Raw genomic sequence first — 16,801 nt, 5'->3', positions numbered from 1 at the left:
ACACAAATATTGTTCTCACAAAACCTTGCTTACAGGAAACAAAATCCCCCCCTTATCGTACAGTGCTCAAAGAATCTTGATAGCGAAACATTAAGGTATTTGTAGTGTCAACAAGGCATACGATCCAGGATGTATACAAATATGAATTATGGCAAGTTTTAAAGAACAGCACAGCAACATATGATGTGATGTTCAAATCAAAGTGTTCATATCAAACTCCATGTGACTAGGTAGCAAAACAGAGGTTACATCTCTCAAGAAGATCCAAACAAAAATACTCCTTGTCACTACTGACCTTTTCTAGGAAATTCAATGTCAGTGTCAATGACATTTCCACATATAAACAGAATCTATCATTTAAAACACGACAGAGCTCTCTGTAGCGTAAATAGAATAAGTTAGTTTTGCAACAAACACGACTTGCCCTTGACATAAAATTCATTTTGAACTGCTGTCATTAGCAGCACAAACTTTGCTGCAACACACTTGATCCCTTCAAAGAGGTCTCGAATTGGCAAATAATCCATGAAACAAACATATTAAAACAGCAGTGCATTGAAGACAGCAGAGCAAGTTTACCTAAAACAAAAATTGTGCTCTTGGCAATTCTTCTTCCATGTAAGGCTTCGGTTTTGTTTGCGGAGGCTTATCTTTGACAGACGTATAGTATATAAAGCATGAGTAAACCATGAGCTGACAGTGTGGATGGATTGTAGTCGTCTTATTTCACATTTCATTTAGGTAAATACACATTCAGCCTTTTTGTATTTGTGCTTTTTTCACCCATAAGACAAACTCAATCTGAATCAGCAAGCTTCCAGAACCCAGCTGGCTTTATGTGTCAAATAAGGATTAGTAGTGCGTAGACAAAGGACTGAAATGCTGAAAAATATTCAGTAAAATAGAAAACAAGCAGCCATGCATTTCATTTGTGCTGATATTTCAAACAAAAAGCAGCATTTTCAATGATCAGCTGGAATGAGCATTGAGGGAAAAAAAAAAAAAAAAAAAAAAAAAAAAAAAAAAACACATTCTGGCCAAACAGCTTCATTTCAAATTACATATTAGCTTTCATTTAGTGTATGAAAACAGTACAATATTATAATAGCAACAAAACAAAGGTTTACTTATTAGGGAAAAAAGGCTAAATAAATCAGGTTTGAGCTTATTCAGGCTAAGGGAAACACAAAAAAACAACATTTTTGTGGGCGAAGCCTGTTGTGGCATCACTCTTTGGAATAAATACTGATAATCTAAGACCAATACTGGCATTCTTTTGAAAAAAACAACCATTTTCAAAGGCAACTGTTTTCCAAGATACATGTTTTTGTTGATTCATCGGCACAATACACTTTAAATCGAGTTGCGTTGTTATTAAAGTCGCTGGCTCATGATCTCGCCAACGTCCCACTCCTCTTCCAAAGCATTGCCACTCAGAGAAGCTTAGTAGGATCTGGCCAGCCTCTGCAGCCATAGAGGATTCTGGGAAAACACATTGGGAGAGAACTATAAGTTGTGTGGGTCGAACAAGCTTCCCCCATGCGCAGCTAAGGCATCTGGGAAATTTGTAGCATCTTGGAAGTAGCATTTTGCAGCAAGGCGAACTGAGGTAAGCTGCCAATACAGCCCTGTTCAAGAAGATTCTCAGGTCTCAAAATACTTATAGATGGCCGTCACGTAGGTCATGACGCTCTGCCAGTCGGGTCTTTCTGTGTGCACCATTTCACCAATGTCCTGTCAGACACAGAGATTGAGTCAGAAACGGGAAGGCAAGAGCATTTGCTCTTAAAAAAAAAAAGACGTTTGCGTCAACTTATGTGATGTTACACATGCATCTTGCCACAGCTTGTTGAGCAAACATTACAGCTATCAGTTCCAGTTTTCTACACTAAAGCTGCTAAATATAGTCATATTATTACACATCTATTTCTGTAATACAAACTTAATTGGGTAATTCTTAATATATGTTGACCGCATGACAACTGAAACCACAAAAACAAAAATGGTTCAAATTTTTTAACATTGAAACAGGACAAAACAAACTGCTGGGTAGAATATGTATATAAAATCCAGTTCACCCAAAAATTATTTACTCACCTTCAAGCCATCCTAGCTGTATATGCCTACCTACTTTCAGATAAACATAATCAGACTTATAAAGTATCCTGGCTCTTCCAAGCTTTATAATGGTAGTGAATGGCGCTCACGATTTTCAAGTTCATAAAAGTGCTTCCATCCATCATAAAAGTAATCCATATGGCTAATAAAGGCCTTCTGAAGTGAAGCGATGGGTTTTTGTAAGAAAAATATCCATATTTAAATCTTTATAAACTAAAATAACTAGCTTCCGGCAGACGACAGAACATATGGATTTGCGAGGGAAGAGCAACCTCTGATTCGACGCATGATGCAATGACGAACTTGAAAGCGTAGAGGATAGAGCAAAACATCGGTCACGAATTAGAAGTTTAAAACGAGAAATTTTAAAGAGAAATGTTGGAGGATTTTGAAATAAGAGAAGAGGAGACTGAGTTTGTTGCACAGCCCTACTTGTCTGAACCGTGAGAGCTGTCTAAGCTCATACTCCTGCATCCTACATCATACAACGCTTACTCTTTTGGTGTAGGCTGTCTGGTAGAAGCTAGTTATCTTAGTTTTTAAAGTTTAAAACGGTTAGTTCACCCAAAAATGAAAATTATGTCATTAATGACTCACCCTCATGTCGTTCCAAACCCGTAAGACCTCCGTTCATCTTCGGAACACAGTTTAAGATATTTTAGATTTAGTCCGAGAGCTTTCTGTCCCTCCATTGAAAGTGTTTGTACGGTAGACTGTCCATGTCCAGAAAGGTAATAAAAACATCATCAAAGTAGTCCATGTGACATCAGTGGGTTAGTTAGAAGTTTTTGAAGCATCGAAAATACATTTTGGTCAAAAAATAACAAAAACTATGACTTTATTCAGCATTGTCTTCTCTTCCGGAATCCTTTCCATTGAATTGATTCCATTGAATTGATTCCATTGAATCCTTTCATCTGTCGGCGTTGGTAATGCACTTTTATGTCGCCCTGGTTGTTTTTGGTGATTAGGACATCCACAACAGTTTGAAGCATCGAAAATACATTTTGGTCCAAAAATAACAAAAACTACGACTTTATTCAGCATTGTATTCTCTTCTGGGTCTGTCGTCAATTCGCGTTCATGACTCCGCTTCTTTCCTGTTTTACGGCGGTTGGCATCCAGCTTATTGGTGCGTTACCGCCCCCTTCTGCTCCGGAGTGTGGTTCATGACTCCGCAGTGACGCTGCTGACATAAGACGCTGCAGATGTGTTATCCGGTGTGCCCGAGCTTCGTTTACAGTCTGAGGGAGACGCACGCTGTATTCAAGCTATTTTACATTGTTTGTATTTTGGTATTGCACACTTATGCACCATTTTAAAAAATATAGCATGTCGCGGATGTCCTAATCGCCAAAAACAACCATGGTGACGTAAAAGTGCATTACCAATGCTGACAGATGAAAGGATTCAATGGAATCAGTTCAATGGAATCGATTCAATGGAAAGGATTCCGGAAGAGAATACAATGCTGAATAAAGTCGTAGTTTTTGTTATTTTTAGACCAAAATGTATTTTCGATGCTTCAAAAACTTCTAACTAACCCTCTGATGTCACATGGACTACTTTGATGATGTTTTTATTACCTTTCTGGACATGGACAGTCTACCGTACATACACTTTCAATGGAGGGACAGAAAGCTCTCGGACTAAATCTAAAATATCTTAAACGGTGTTTTGAAGATGAACGGAGGTCTTACGGGTTTGGAACGACATGAGGGTGAGTCATTAATGACATAATTTTTGGGTGAACTAACCCTTTAAATATAGATTTTTTTTCTTACAAAACTTATCGCTTTGCTTCAGAAGGCCTTTAACCCCCTGGAGTTGTATGGATTACTTTAACCCCTTGTTTACACTGCATGCGTCTGCAGTGCATTACGGCTCTAGCTACGCGGTGTCAACTCACACCAGAAACATTTCAGAAGCGAAGCGGCTGGATTCGCGAGACCACTAGATTTGTCCGTCCAATGTTGTTTTCCTTGTTTTTTGGTTATATTTTGTCCAGTTTCATTGTGTTTATTGCTATGACATACTTTATTTTGCTGTAGCCTACAGACAAAGTTAATACACTTTAAAGTCCAGTTATGGATGACAAGGACAAATTTTTTTTAAAGTTTTTCCAACTTTGAATTTCTTGTCAATATAGCTCAAACTCAAGCCTAGGCTTGAGGGTGAATAAATCATGGGATAATTTTCATTTTTGGGTGAACTATCCCTTTAAGAAAGACTGAAATTAACAACATGCATTTTAATAACATTCCTGTGAGGAATGACTAAGTTAGTTGTAAACAAGCGGGCTATGACAATAAAACATCCATAAATCAATGTGATGTCATAGTTGCATAATTGCACTAAGCAATTAGTATTTACTAACAGGATGGCAAAATTGGAAAACATTTAGTAATGTTGAGGGAAATTCAAAGCAAAAGAAGACAGATTTGTAGCTCACGGAGATCATTTCATTTGTTTACAACAGAATTTCATTAGGAAAGGTAAAAAAAAAAAGCACCTGGAGACATGGGGAACACATGCCTCCTCTGATAAGACACACACATTTAAAAACTACACAAATGCTGTATTTATTTGATCAAAGATACAATAAAAAGAGAAATATTATAAAATATTATTACAACTTAAAATAAAGGTTTTCTATTTTAATATAGCTTAAAATGTAATTTATTCCTGTGATCAAAGCTGAATTTTTAGCATCATTACTCCAGTCTTCAGTGTCACATGATCCTTCAGAAATCATTCTAATATGCTAATTTGGTTCTCAAAAACATTTATTATTATAATCAATGTTATAGCAGTTGTGCTGCTTAATATTTTTGTTGTAACTATTATACATTTTCTTCAGGATTCAGAATATATATTAGGCTTTGAGACATTGTAATATGATGCATATCTGAATTAGCTGTGACGTTCATATTAAACTCACCAGTGTTGATTTAATTCCCACGCTTTCTGCTGCCTGGAAGGCTAAAGTGAAATTTCGCCTCTGCAAAAGACAACCAGGAAGAATTGATGTCAATAAATGAATTTTTTATGCTAAATTGCATTGAAGAACACAACATATAGAGTGAATCCAGGTAAATTGGGCCACATTAGGACAAAAGTGGTCCAACTGACCTGAATTCACCCGTCTTATGTGTATGTGCGTACAGACCTTGTCCTGGCTGCTGAGCTCGTGGTAAGGGATATGTGCTGGTAGATAGGTGTGAAGAATGGCACAGAAAGCGAGCCCATCATTCCAGCTGCTGCTGAAGTTGGTGATGTCAATGTTCTGTGTTTGTGTGGAGGGGGAGAGAAAGATCAATAATTACAATTTCAGTAGATGAACTGAGGGGATTGGGTGCGTGATTCAGAGGGACTGATGAAGCAGTGAATCTTTCAGTGTTCCTCTGACATTATGGTTGTAGTTAAGAGCCATAACTGTAAATCTTGTCACAAATAATGTCTTTTTTCAATGTTTACAGAAACATTGGCAAACCCTGCTTTTCATACAGTTAAAACACACCTCCCTTATTTGGAGATGTGTAGATTCAACAAAGTGTATGTTGACCAAAAACCTTATCTTACGACATTTGTTACATTACACTTAAGCATTACATTGTTTGTTTAGTAAATATTTATGAGTGCATCCAGCCACCGATAAGACCATATTACTGAGAATGAACATTTTACAATGTTTAAAATCACCATGAAATCAAAATGGACATTTTTTGGATATTTTATGGCAGTATTTATTATAAATGATTTAATTGTGCACATCATTTTTTTTTAAATTCACATGCCCCCGTAATATTTAAATCAAAAGTAACATCCCCTCCTTGTGGAGTAACATCTTTTCTCTGATTATGTGTTTACTGCCACGTGGGCGGGACAACCTGTCACTCACATGACATCACAGCAATAGCAAACCACAACCATTCAATCAATTTCCAATGAACAAAATCATTTTTTTCTTGTTCGAGAAGTCATTACACTTGGATATACATGAGTGAAATGTATTCTGGGTAAACTGTTATGCAACCAACTATTTTCTCAGACACTTCCACGAAAAGTAACTTTCATGCTGTTCAGAACGTTCACCTACTTATTCACAGGCCAATGTATTCACATTCACTGAGACCAGCGTTCACCTACTTATTCATATTCATGACACATTCACAGACTGACAGTCTCGCCTCATGCTGAAGTATTTGTTCAACAGCCCTGCTTATCTACATCAACATACTTCACACATGCTTTAATCCATACACGGAAGAAGCCATTCGACTGATTGCAGGACATTTATGGTTTTGTTGTGACCGGGAAAGAGGGTTTGCGTTCATTATTTGCGTCAGCATTTGTACAACTAATGCTCTCCCTTTTCAGATCTACAGCTCTCACGTGTTGCATTCACATAATATAAACTACTGTTCAAAAGTCAATAAGATTTTTTTTTAAAGAAATTAATATTAATTTTGTTCAGCAAGGAAGCATTAAAGGGTTACTTCATCCAAAAATGAAAATAATGTCATTTATAAATCACCCTCATGTCGTTCCACACCCGTAAGACCTTCGTTCATCTTCAGAACACAAATTAAGATATTTTTGATGAAATCTGATGGCTCAGTGAGGCCTCCACTGAGAGCAAAGCCACTGAAACGCTCAAGATCCATAAAGGTACTAAAAAGATATTTAAAACAGTTCATGTGAATACAGTGGTTCTACCTTAATATTATAAAGCGACGAGAATACTTTTTGTGCACCAAAAAAACAAAATAATGTCTTTTCAACTATCTCGTGATGGCTGATTTCAAAACACTGCTTCTGAGCTTTATGAATCTTTTGTTTCAAATCAGTGATTTGGTTCTCCCATCAAATGGCTAAACTGCTGAAATCATGTGACTTTTGTGATCCAAACCACTGATTTGATTCGTAAAGCTCTGAAGCAGTGTTTTGAAATCAGCCATCACTAGATATCGTTGAAAAGTCGCTATTTTGTTTTTTTTGCCGCACAAAAAGTATTATCGTCGCTTTATAATATTAAGGTTGAACCACTGTAGTCACATGAACTGTTTTAAATAAGTTTCCTTTATGGATCTTGAGAAGTTCAGTGGCTTTGCTCTCAATAGAGGCCTCATTGAGCCATCAGATTTCATCAAAAATATCTTAATTTGTGTTCTGAAGATGAACAAAGGTCTTAGGGGTGTAGAACGACATGAAGGTGAGTAATTAATTATAAATAAGTAATAATAAGTAATAAATAATATTAGTAATAAATAATATTTTCATTTTTGGGTGAACTAACCCTTTAAATTGATCAAAAGTGACAACAGAGACCTTTACATTGTTAAAAAATTTTTTTTATTTTTTTCCATTATGATGTTCTTTTGAACTTTCTATTCATCAAAGAATCCTGAAGTGAATTACAGTATCCACAAAAACATTAAGCAGCACATCTTTTTTTCAAAATGATATGAACTAGAAGCTAAAGTTCGTAAACAATCTTTGATGTTGGCTTGAGAAAGCCTTAATGGGCAGCCTCAGAAAAAAAGAGCCAAAGCACATGTCTGTTTGGTGTTCTGGAGCTGGCCCCGCCACAAAATAAATAAATAAATAATTTATTTTGATGATCGGTTAATCTATCGATTCTCTTATCGATTAATCTATTGATTATTTTCACTTTATGTTAGGTGTCTTTAACTACTATGTAGTAAAATTTAAATTAATCATTCAAATTAATCATTTATTTATTTGTTTTTACATTGTACTTATATTTTTTAAAAATACCTGCATATATCTACAGCTTTAGTTAATGTCTATAATTACATAAGGACACCTAATATAAAGTGTGGTGTTGGTGGATCCAAATGGTCAATATTAATATTCATGCATTTTTAATAATATTTATGTTAATCGTTTATGATTTCATATATTTATGTACTTCTACTTATATATATATATATTAATTCTCATCATATTTTCAAGTATTTACTTGTTATTGTACCCTTATGGTTATTCTTATTTTATATTTAAGAGTATGTATGCTTGTTATGTTCAATTGTTCTTCAAGTGTTCCGATGTGACAGGTCACGATGACACGTTTGTGGTTAGATACTGGACGCCTGCTACGTATTGCAGAAGTGATGTTCTTCAGAATTTTTGCTCATTTGAATTTATTCGATCAAAATATGTCTGTTATTATTCCTGCTGACATTTAACAGTGTAAGATTTGCAAAATTCCCTAAGGGTTAAAAAAAACTATTTTTGACACTGGAACAGTCGATGACATAATGGGTGAAATCATTTAACCTTTATTTTAACAAAAACATCAGTTTGAGTGGGTTGGGAATTTCCTTGTATGCTTATGGTATAATATGGACTGAGTCATTGATAATTCAGCTTTTTCCCTCCTTTTTTCTCCTGGGCTTCTGTTTCTCTCTTATCTGCAAATGTTTTAATTCTTTTTTGATCTTCATCTATTAGATACAATACTCTAAATTTATTATTAACTATTGACTACTCCTTTATGATGGTTATTTTACCTTTATTAAATATTTTATTACATTAATCGATTAAAGTTTGCGCGTGAGGCTAAATTTAATTGTAATGAATAAATAATTTTTCATCAACGTTATCATCAGCCTGGATCTCAATCTCTCAAGTTTTTGCATCAAGTGTAACCTTTTTTTTCCTTCATTTAATCTATCTATTTTTTTTCTGAGTAGTCAATTATAGTGCCTTACCAGTATAACCTTAGTTAACCTACTAACTGTAATTTGTCATTAATCTTTAAATGTTTTATTTGAACATTTTTTCATAAGATTTACAAATAATAATAATAACAATAATAATCCCAACAGCAATGATTTCTAATGGATCATGTGACACTGAAGACTGGAGAAATTATGCTGAAAATTCAGCTTTGCATCACAGGAATAACTTATATTTTAAAATATTCCAATAGAAAACAGTTATTTTAAATTGTAATTACATTTCTCAATATTAGCATTTTTACTGCATTTTTGCATCCTTGATGAACATAAGATTTTAAAAAAACAACAACAACTTTTGAATGGTAATGCAGGTGCAATAATTAAGGTAAAGAGTTACAATAAAGCTAGCAAGTATCACTAACTAATATATATATATTTTTTTGGTATTATTTCAGTTTTTTAATCCTTTGTCTTGTTTGTTATATCTGGAATCCAAAATGAAGTAGGATGTACGGTGGCAGTTTACTGGAACTGATATTTGTTCACCCGTTGCAATTCATCTGATGTGTATTCAAGAGTTCCCAAAAGAAACAAAAGCACCCTTTCAGATTACACTATCACCCACTTCCTCTAGCAAAAAAGGACCCTAGATTGTAAAGAAAGAGTAACAGCCTTTATCAGATGTGGCAGGCCAGTGTAACCGTGCTAAGGGATGGCGTAAATTGGCAGAGAGCATGCTCGACTTTCTGGTAACCCATAGAGAGCGGATTGGAAGGAAGTGATGAGCTCATCATGAGAGGGAGGAAAAGACCAAGGTCTGTGGAGCACCAAAGTGGTCTCACACTGATAATGATGCTCTGCTTTTTATCCAGAGATCTGTGCTAGCACACTGACCACCAACATAAAAAGACACTGGCTTTAGTTATTATACAGTGTCACAAAAAACTATCTGGACATTTAAGCCACACTCAAAGATGTATGAACGTCATTGTATTTAAATTTCAAAATATAAATAAAAAAACATAAAAGAAATAGTAACACTTTACCATTAGGATAAATTTGTTAACATTAGTTGCATTAGGTATAATGACAACGATAACAATGGAAAGTACTTTTACCACATTTATTAATCTAGGTTAATTTATACAACTTGGGTTAATTTATCAAAAGTGACTGTAAATATATTTATAAAAGGTTACTATTTCAAATAAATCCTGTTCTTTTGAACTTTCTATATATTAAATAATCCTGGGGAAAAAAAACTATCATGGTTCCAACATATATATTATGCAGCACAACTGTTTTCAACTGTGATAATAATAAGAAATATTTCTTGAGCAGCAAATCAACATATTAGAATGATTAGAATGATTTCTGAAGGAAAGTGTTCGTCATGCAGCATGACTAATCGCGTAAGTACAGTGTTTATTTGGATGTTTACATTTGATTCTGAATGAATTTGAGGCTGTGCTCCGTGGCTAAAGGCTAATGCTACACTGTTGGAGAGATTTATAAAGAATGAAGTTGTGTTTATGAATTATACAGACTGCAAGTGTTTAAAAATTAAAACACGACGGCTCTTGTCTCTGTGAATACAGTAAGAAACGATGGTAACTTTAACCACATTTAACAGTACATTAGCAACATGCTAACGAAACATTTAGAAAGACAATTCACAAATATCACTAAAAATATCATGTTATCATGGATCATGTCAGTTATTATTGCTCCATCTGCCATTTTTCGCTATTGTTCTTGCTTGCTTACCTAGTCTGATGATTCTGCTGTACACATCCAGAAGTGTAATCCCTTTCATAATGTTTGGAACATGGGCTGACATATGCAAATATTGGGGGCGTACATATTAATGATCCCGACTGTTACGTAACAATCAGTATTATGTTGAGATTCGCCTGTTCCTCTGAGGTCTTTTAAACAAATGAGATTTATATAAGAAGGAGGAAGCAGTGGAGTTTGGGACTCACTGTATGTCATTTCCATGTACTGAACTCTTGTTATTCAACTATGCCAAGATAAATTCAATTTTTGATTCTAAGGCACATTTAAAATATATTAAATGTAAGTGTCAAATGCAAGTGATGAAATACACCTCTGGTTACTCTCCTAAAAGACATGTGTGAACTTGAGAGTAACTGACTTCAGAAATACAATAAGACCAGGAACATGTACTGAGGAAGTAAATAAAGGTCAGTTTTGTTTTCACTTTTACTGTAGATTCCTTAAAGCGAAAGTTCACCCAAAGATGAATATTCTGTCATCATTTACTCACCTTAAAGTTCATCTAAACCTGCATGAAGTTCTTTCTTCTGCTGAGCACAAAAGAAGATATTTTGAAGAATGTCGATAATCAAACAATTGATGGACCTCATTGACATTTCTTTTCTATACTATGGAAGTCATTGAGGTCCATCAACCGTTTGATTACTGACATTCTTCAAAATATCTTCTTTTTTGTAACAGATATTCATACAGGTTTAGAACAACTTTTGGAACAAGAATTTTGGGTGGACTATCCCTTTAAATCCCATTGTAGCCAGTTATGTCCAGTTATGTGTACAAACTCAAGCCATGTTTGCAGCCAAACAAACGTCAGCACAACAAAACCGTGTGAAGAGACAGGGTTACGAAGACATCAAGACATCCTTTTCGTGTCCTCTCTCGTTTGTGTGCCAGTGTTCAAAGTGAGCAGCTAATGAAAAGAGGTCTTGTGTGCAAAAACAGGAAGGCCCAGGGGAGAGAGCATTAGGCTAATCACATTGAAAACAGAGAAACAGAAGCCCACTCGCTGCGCTCTCTGCAAAAAGTGCACTCCAAGTAAAGCCAGGCCGCTTGTAATGAACACATTAGAGTTGTAGTGAAAAATGGCTTTTATCCACTACTGGACATAACCATCAATCACACGCACACTTACAGAGAGACAGACAAAGATGTAGAGAGAAAGGGGGAGACAGAGACTGTGGGGTTATGGGAGTATGGTGTCAAAAAGAACTACCAAAACTGAAAAGAGGAAAGTTGTATTTGTACTGAGGCGATAAAATAAACAAAAAATCCAAACTGCAAGTTTCAGAATCTATAAAATAAAAATAAAAAACACAACTTTTGCCCACAAGGGTTCTATGCTCTGATTGGCTGAGAGGTTTTCTGTTTGTGACATGAAGCAGGAGAAATGTAGCACACTTCCTGGCTTGAGGGAAACCATGGTAACATCATGGTCCAAAACCCTCTCTGAATGGTAAACAATTTGTATGGTTGACGGCAGAAGAGTCATTGTGATAGAAGAGAAATTTGTGGATTATGCATGGTCACGTTCTGTTTAAAAATCAAACGCACTCAAACAAGAATACCTGAATGCTGATAACTGTGAAATTGGCAAGTGAATTGAAGAAGTTTAAGCTATATTGAAATAATAAAACTATTTCAATTGTTTAACAAGATGTGGTTGAGACCATATTAATATTTTCAAAAATCAATAAACAAAGTTTGGAGTTTTGAAAACTCTAATGTGCAAGAAGGTCAGAAAAAAAAAAGTATGTAAAGGCCTATATTAAATTGTATTATGAAGCACTTTCACTATTTCACAAGTGAATATCTTTGGCACTGTATGTGTGTGTGTGTATGTGTATGTGTGTGTGCTTGTTTTTATGATTTATGAGGACACAAATTTCTATAATGACATGGGTATTACTACAGGGCCAAGCAATGATAAAAAAATAAAACCATCTCGAGATTAAAGTTGTTAAATTTCGAGAAAAAAGTCAAGATAAAATGTTGAGAATAAACTCGTTAAATTACGAGAAAAAAGTTGAATTTCGAGAAAAAAGTCGAGATAAAATGTTGAGAATAAACTCATGAAATTAAGAAAAAAATTGTTAAATTTGAAGAAAAGTTGATAAAATGTTGAGAATAAACTTGTTAAATTACGAGAAAAAAGTTGAGATAAAATGTTGAGAATAAACTCATGAAATTGAGAAAAAAATTGTTAAATTTGAAGAAAAAAGTTGAGATAAAATGTTGAGAATAAACTCGTTAAATTACGAGAAAAAAGTTGAATTGAGAAAAAAGTCGAGATAAAATGTTGAGAATAAACTCGTTAAATTACGAGAAAAAAAGTTGAATTTCGAGAAAAAAGTCGAGATAAAATGTTGAGAATAAACTTGTTAAATTTCGAGAAAAAAGTTGAATTTCGAGAAAAAAGTTGAGATAAAATGTTGAGAATAAACTTGTTAAATTACGAGAAAAAAAGTTGTTAGATTATGAGAACAAATTCGTTAAATTATGAGAAAAAAGTCGTTAAATTTTGAGAAAAAAAAGTAGAGATAAAATGTTGAGAATAAAGTCATTAAATTATGAGAAAAAAAGTCGTTAGATTATGAGAACAATTTTTTTCTCATAATTTAATGACTTTATTCTCAACATTTTATCTAGACTTTTTTCTCGAAATTTAACAACTTTAATCTCAAGATGGTTTTATCTTTTTATTATTGCTTGGCCCTAATCCTCTTCCGTAGTATTACACTGGTATTATGACGTAAACATGAAATATTAGGACATTTCATGAGTCCTCATTTAAAATAGCTTTAAAAACATACTAAACAATGTTTTATTAAATAAAAATGCAGAATGTTTTCTGTGATGGGTGGGTTTAGGGGTAGTGTAGGGGAATAGAATGTACAGTTTGTACAGTACAAAAACCATTACGCCTATGGAATGTCCTCACTTTTAAGCAAAACAAACCTGTTTGTGTGTGTGCGCATACATATCATTTGTATTTTTGTTTTTTAATTTTGAAAGTCTCTAATGCTCACTAAGGCTGCACTTATTTCATCAAAAATACAGTAAAAATAGTAATATTGTGAAGTATTATTACAACTTTTAAAACTTTTAGAAGTTTTCTATTTTAATACATTTTGAAATGTCATTTATTTCTATGATGGCAAAGCTGAATTTTCAGCATCATTCTTCCGTGTCACATGATCCTTCAGAAATCATTCTAATATGTTGATTTGGTGCTCAAGAAACATTTCTTATTATAATTATCAATGTTGAAAACAGTTGTGCAGGTTAATATTTTTGTTGAAACTGATTTTTTTAGGATTCTTTTATAAATAAAAAGATCATAAAGAAAGAACAGCATTTGAAACATTCATTTTTGTGACAATGTCGGTTACATTTAAAAATATAATGCATCTTTGCTGAATAGAAGTACTCATTTCATTTCATATGATAATAAAATAAAATCCGTACTGACCCCAAACTTTTTGGATGGTAGTGCATATACACTGCTCTCCAATTTATGGTTATCCCTTGCATGTGTGCGTGTGTGTGTGTGTGTACATACATGTTTTCGTGATTTATGAGGACAAATTTGTATAATGACATGGGTATTACACTGGTATTATGATGTAAACATGAAATATGAGGACATTTCATGAGTCCTCATATTTAAAATAGCTTTAAAAACATACTAAATGTTTGATTAAAAATGTAAAAATGCAGAATGTTTTCTGTGATGGGTAGGTTTAGGGGTAGTGTAGGGGGATAGAATATACAGTTTGTACAGTATAAAACCATTACGCTATTGGAATGTCCTCAATTTGATAACAAAACAAACCTGTGTGTGTGTGTGGTCATCTCAGGTCAATATACCATATATTATTAATAGGGGTACATATATAATTTCATGTTATGACTGACAACCGATATGATGATCAATCGTATAAATACAGATATTTATTTATTTATTTAATAATAACATGTCTAATATTTGCCTAATCAGACCAATATTAAAAAAGAAGCTAAAATTAGCTCATACCGGTATGGTCATCAATATATATTGTGCATGACTATTAATATCCCAAGTGACTCAAATAAATGTAGATACAAAAACAACATGTACCTGATAACCCTCAGTCTTCTTCTGGCACCACCTGAGCAGAGCATTCCTCTTGGATCCTCCATATTCCCTGGCTAACGCAGACAGAGGGTCCTTCCTTTCCTCTCTGGAGGGACATCAATTACTTTAACAGCACAGTTCCTTTGTATTACACTCAACTTTAATAGCAAAAATGATCCTTCAATTTTTTGAGTGGAAATTCTACCAAGCTGCATTGACCTGATAGATGTCCCAACTTTCTTAAGATCTTTCTGGCACTGTATTGATTTATAAATTGATCAATGATTCCGTATTGTAAAAACAGATAACCCGACTCAAAGAAGGCAGCATTTTTAAAGGTTTATAATATGAAAGAAAGGCACACAGAAATGTCAACTCACTGCACTGAAGTGTATAATTATTTTAAAATTTGCAGTAATTAGCTAATTGACAATAAATGGCACACAACCTTTAATGACTCCATCTTTAGGTCAGATATGACACTATATAATAATAATAATAATAATAAAGATAAAATGAAAAATAAAACTTTTTTACTCAAGCATAAATGTCTAGTTTCAACCCTTTCACTTGATTTGGATTTAACTGACACTATATAAAAATAATAACAACAAAAATATGAATTATAATATATACATAAAAATAAATAAATATTATATTATATTAAATATTTAAATAATTAAACATTCATATTTTCCCTCCACGCACAAATGTCCAGTTTCAACCAGCCAGCACTTGAGTTAAACAAGCTACCATCAGAAGTCAGTTCTAGCTGGATTTTTCCAGCAAGGAAGTTAATGCTACGACCAGAAGGAAATGCTCTGATAATAAAGGAAAGTGCAGAATGATTCGTCTTCTTCCAATGGCCTATTCAAAAGCCACGGTGGACCCACGGTCAGGTTTCAGGACAGGTAAACGAATGACATCCATTATCGAAACACTGGCCTGTCAACACCGCAGTGAGCAGACAGAGACAGAGATAGTGTGTGAAACAGAGAGACATCTGGCAAACATGACAGCGTGAAAGAGTCTTTTAAAAAAGTCAACAAAAGAAGAGTCAGAGCAGAGATGAACATAAAAGAAATGGAGGCAAACGGACAAACAAGGAAGGCCCGCCTCTTACCGTAAACGTCCTCGTGTGGTGGGTGTGACGGAGGCGGTCGGGGAGGACGAGTTTGAAGACATAGAAAGCTGGGGAGATGATGAGCCCAACATTGATGTGTCCGTCACCGACAAATCTCTCTTTAACTCATCGCTGCTTCTGCCAGAAACTGACAAGGACATTATGATAAATATTATACCTTGAATACCTGTTAAAAGGGTAGTTCATCCAGACATAAAAATTCTGTCATCAATTACTCACCCTTATGTCATTCCATAAGACTTTCGTTCATCTTCGGAACACAAATGAAAATATGTTTAATGAAATCTGAGAGCTTTCTGTCCCTTTCTGTTCATTCTCATGTGTCACGGAGCATGTTTGAGCTTCCGCAAAAAGCCAATGAAGTTTGTTCTCACAAGCCAAGTAAATATGGTTGAGCTTCTGTTTGTGTTCACTGATCAATGTTTATATGTGAATAAATGCCCAAATTAAATCTGTTCATCATATAAAGCGATCTAATATCTTGGATTAATCCATTTATTTGATTTATATGGATTTTTTTTACAATCACTTTATGAATGTTTTGAACCATCAGAGTTTTTTGTGACTAGACATTCAAAGGAGGGACGAGAATTAAAAATATCTTTATTTGTGTCCAAAAGTTGAACAGGTTTGGAACGACATTAAGGTGAGTCAATGATGAAAGACTTTCATTTTTAGGTGTACTATCCCTTTAACTGTATAGTCGAGTACTTGACTAGTTGTTGCAGAACGAGTACTCAAGGTCTAATCATACCCGATATGGATTTATTCGAGTCCATGTTTGTCACCCTCTGGAGGCCGCAGCCGGGGCGCGTTACAGGTGAGGTCCGGAGGATGTGGTCTGCTATTGGATTACATGAAATCACATATACAATCATGAAAAAGAATAAAAGGCTTTATGTGGCATGACTAAGCTTG

General features: G+C 34.4%; 1 protein-coding gene across 4 annotated transcripts in view; it reads right to left on the bottom strand.

The window, feature by feature from the left end:
- Positions 1-993: 993 nt before the first annotated feature.
- Positions 994-16,801, bottom strand: part of specc1lb (sperm antigen with calponin homology and coiled-coil domains 1-like b) — a 36,795-nt gene continuing 20,987 nt past the window's right edge. For 2 of the 4 annotated variants that reach the window (XM_067375656.1, XM_067375653.1), the window contains exons 11-17: positions 16,638-16,727; positions 15,863-16,010; positions 14,743-14,845; positions 5,288-5,404; positions 5,060-5,119; positions 1,661-1,734; positions 994-1,482 (exon numbers count right to left, since the gene is read on the bottom strand). In XM_067375656.1, the coding sequence (XP_067231757.1) occupies positions 1,434-1,482; positions 1,661-1,734; positions 5,060-5,119; positions 5,288-5,404; positions 14,743-14,845; positions 15,863-16,010; positions 16,638-16,727 (641 nt within the window). In that variant the 3' untranslated portion in view covers positions 994-1,433. Of the gene's footprint in view, positions 1,735-5,059; positions 5,120-5,287; positions 5,405-14,742; positions 14,846-15,862; positions 16,011-16,637; positions 16,728-16,801 lie in introns of all 4 variants that reach the window. The other 2 variants (XM_067375654.1, XM_067375655.1) reach the window with 2 other exon arrangements.

Source organism: Chanodichthys erythropterus, chromosome 22 (assembly GCF_024489055.1).
Source record: "Chanodichthys erythropterus isolate Z2021 chromosome 22, ASM2448905v1, whole genome shotgun sequence".
NCBI classification, from domain to species: Eukaryota; Metazoa; Chordata; class Actinopteri; order Cypriniformes; family Xenocyprididae; genus Chanodichthys; species Chanodichthys erythropterus.
This window is presented reverse-complemented; position numbering and strand designations above follow the sequence as displayed.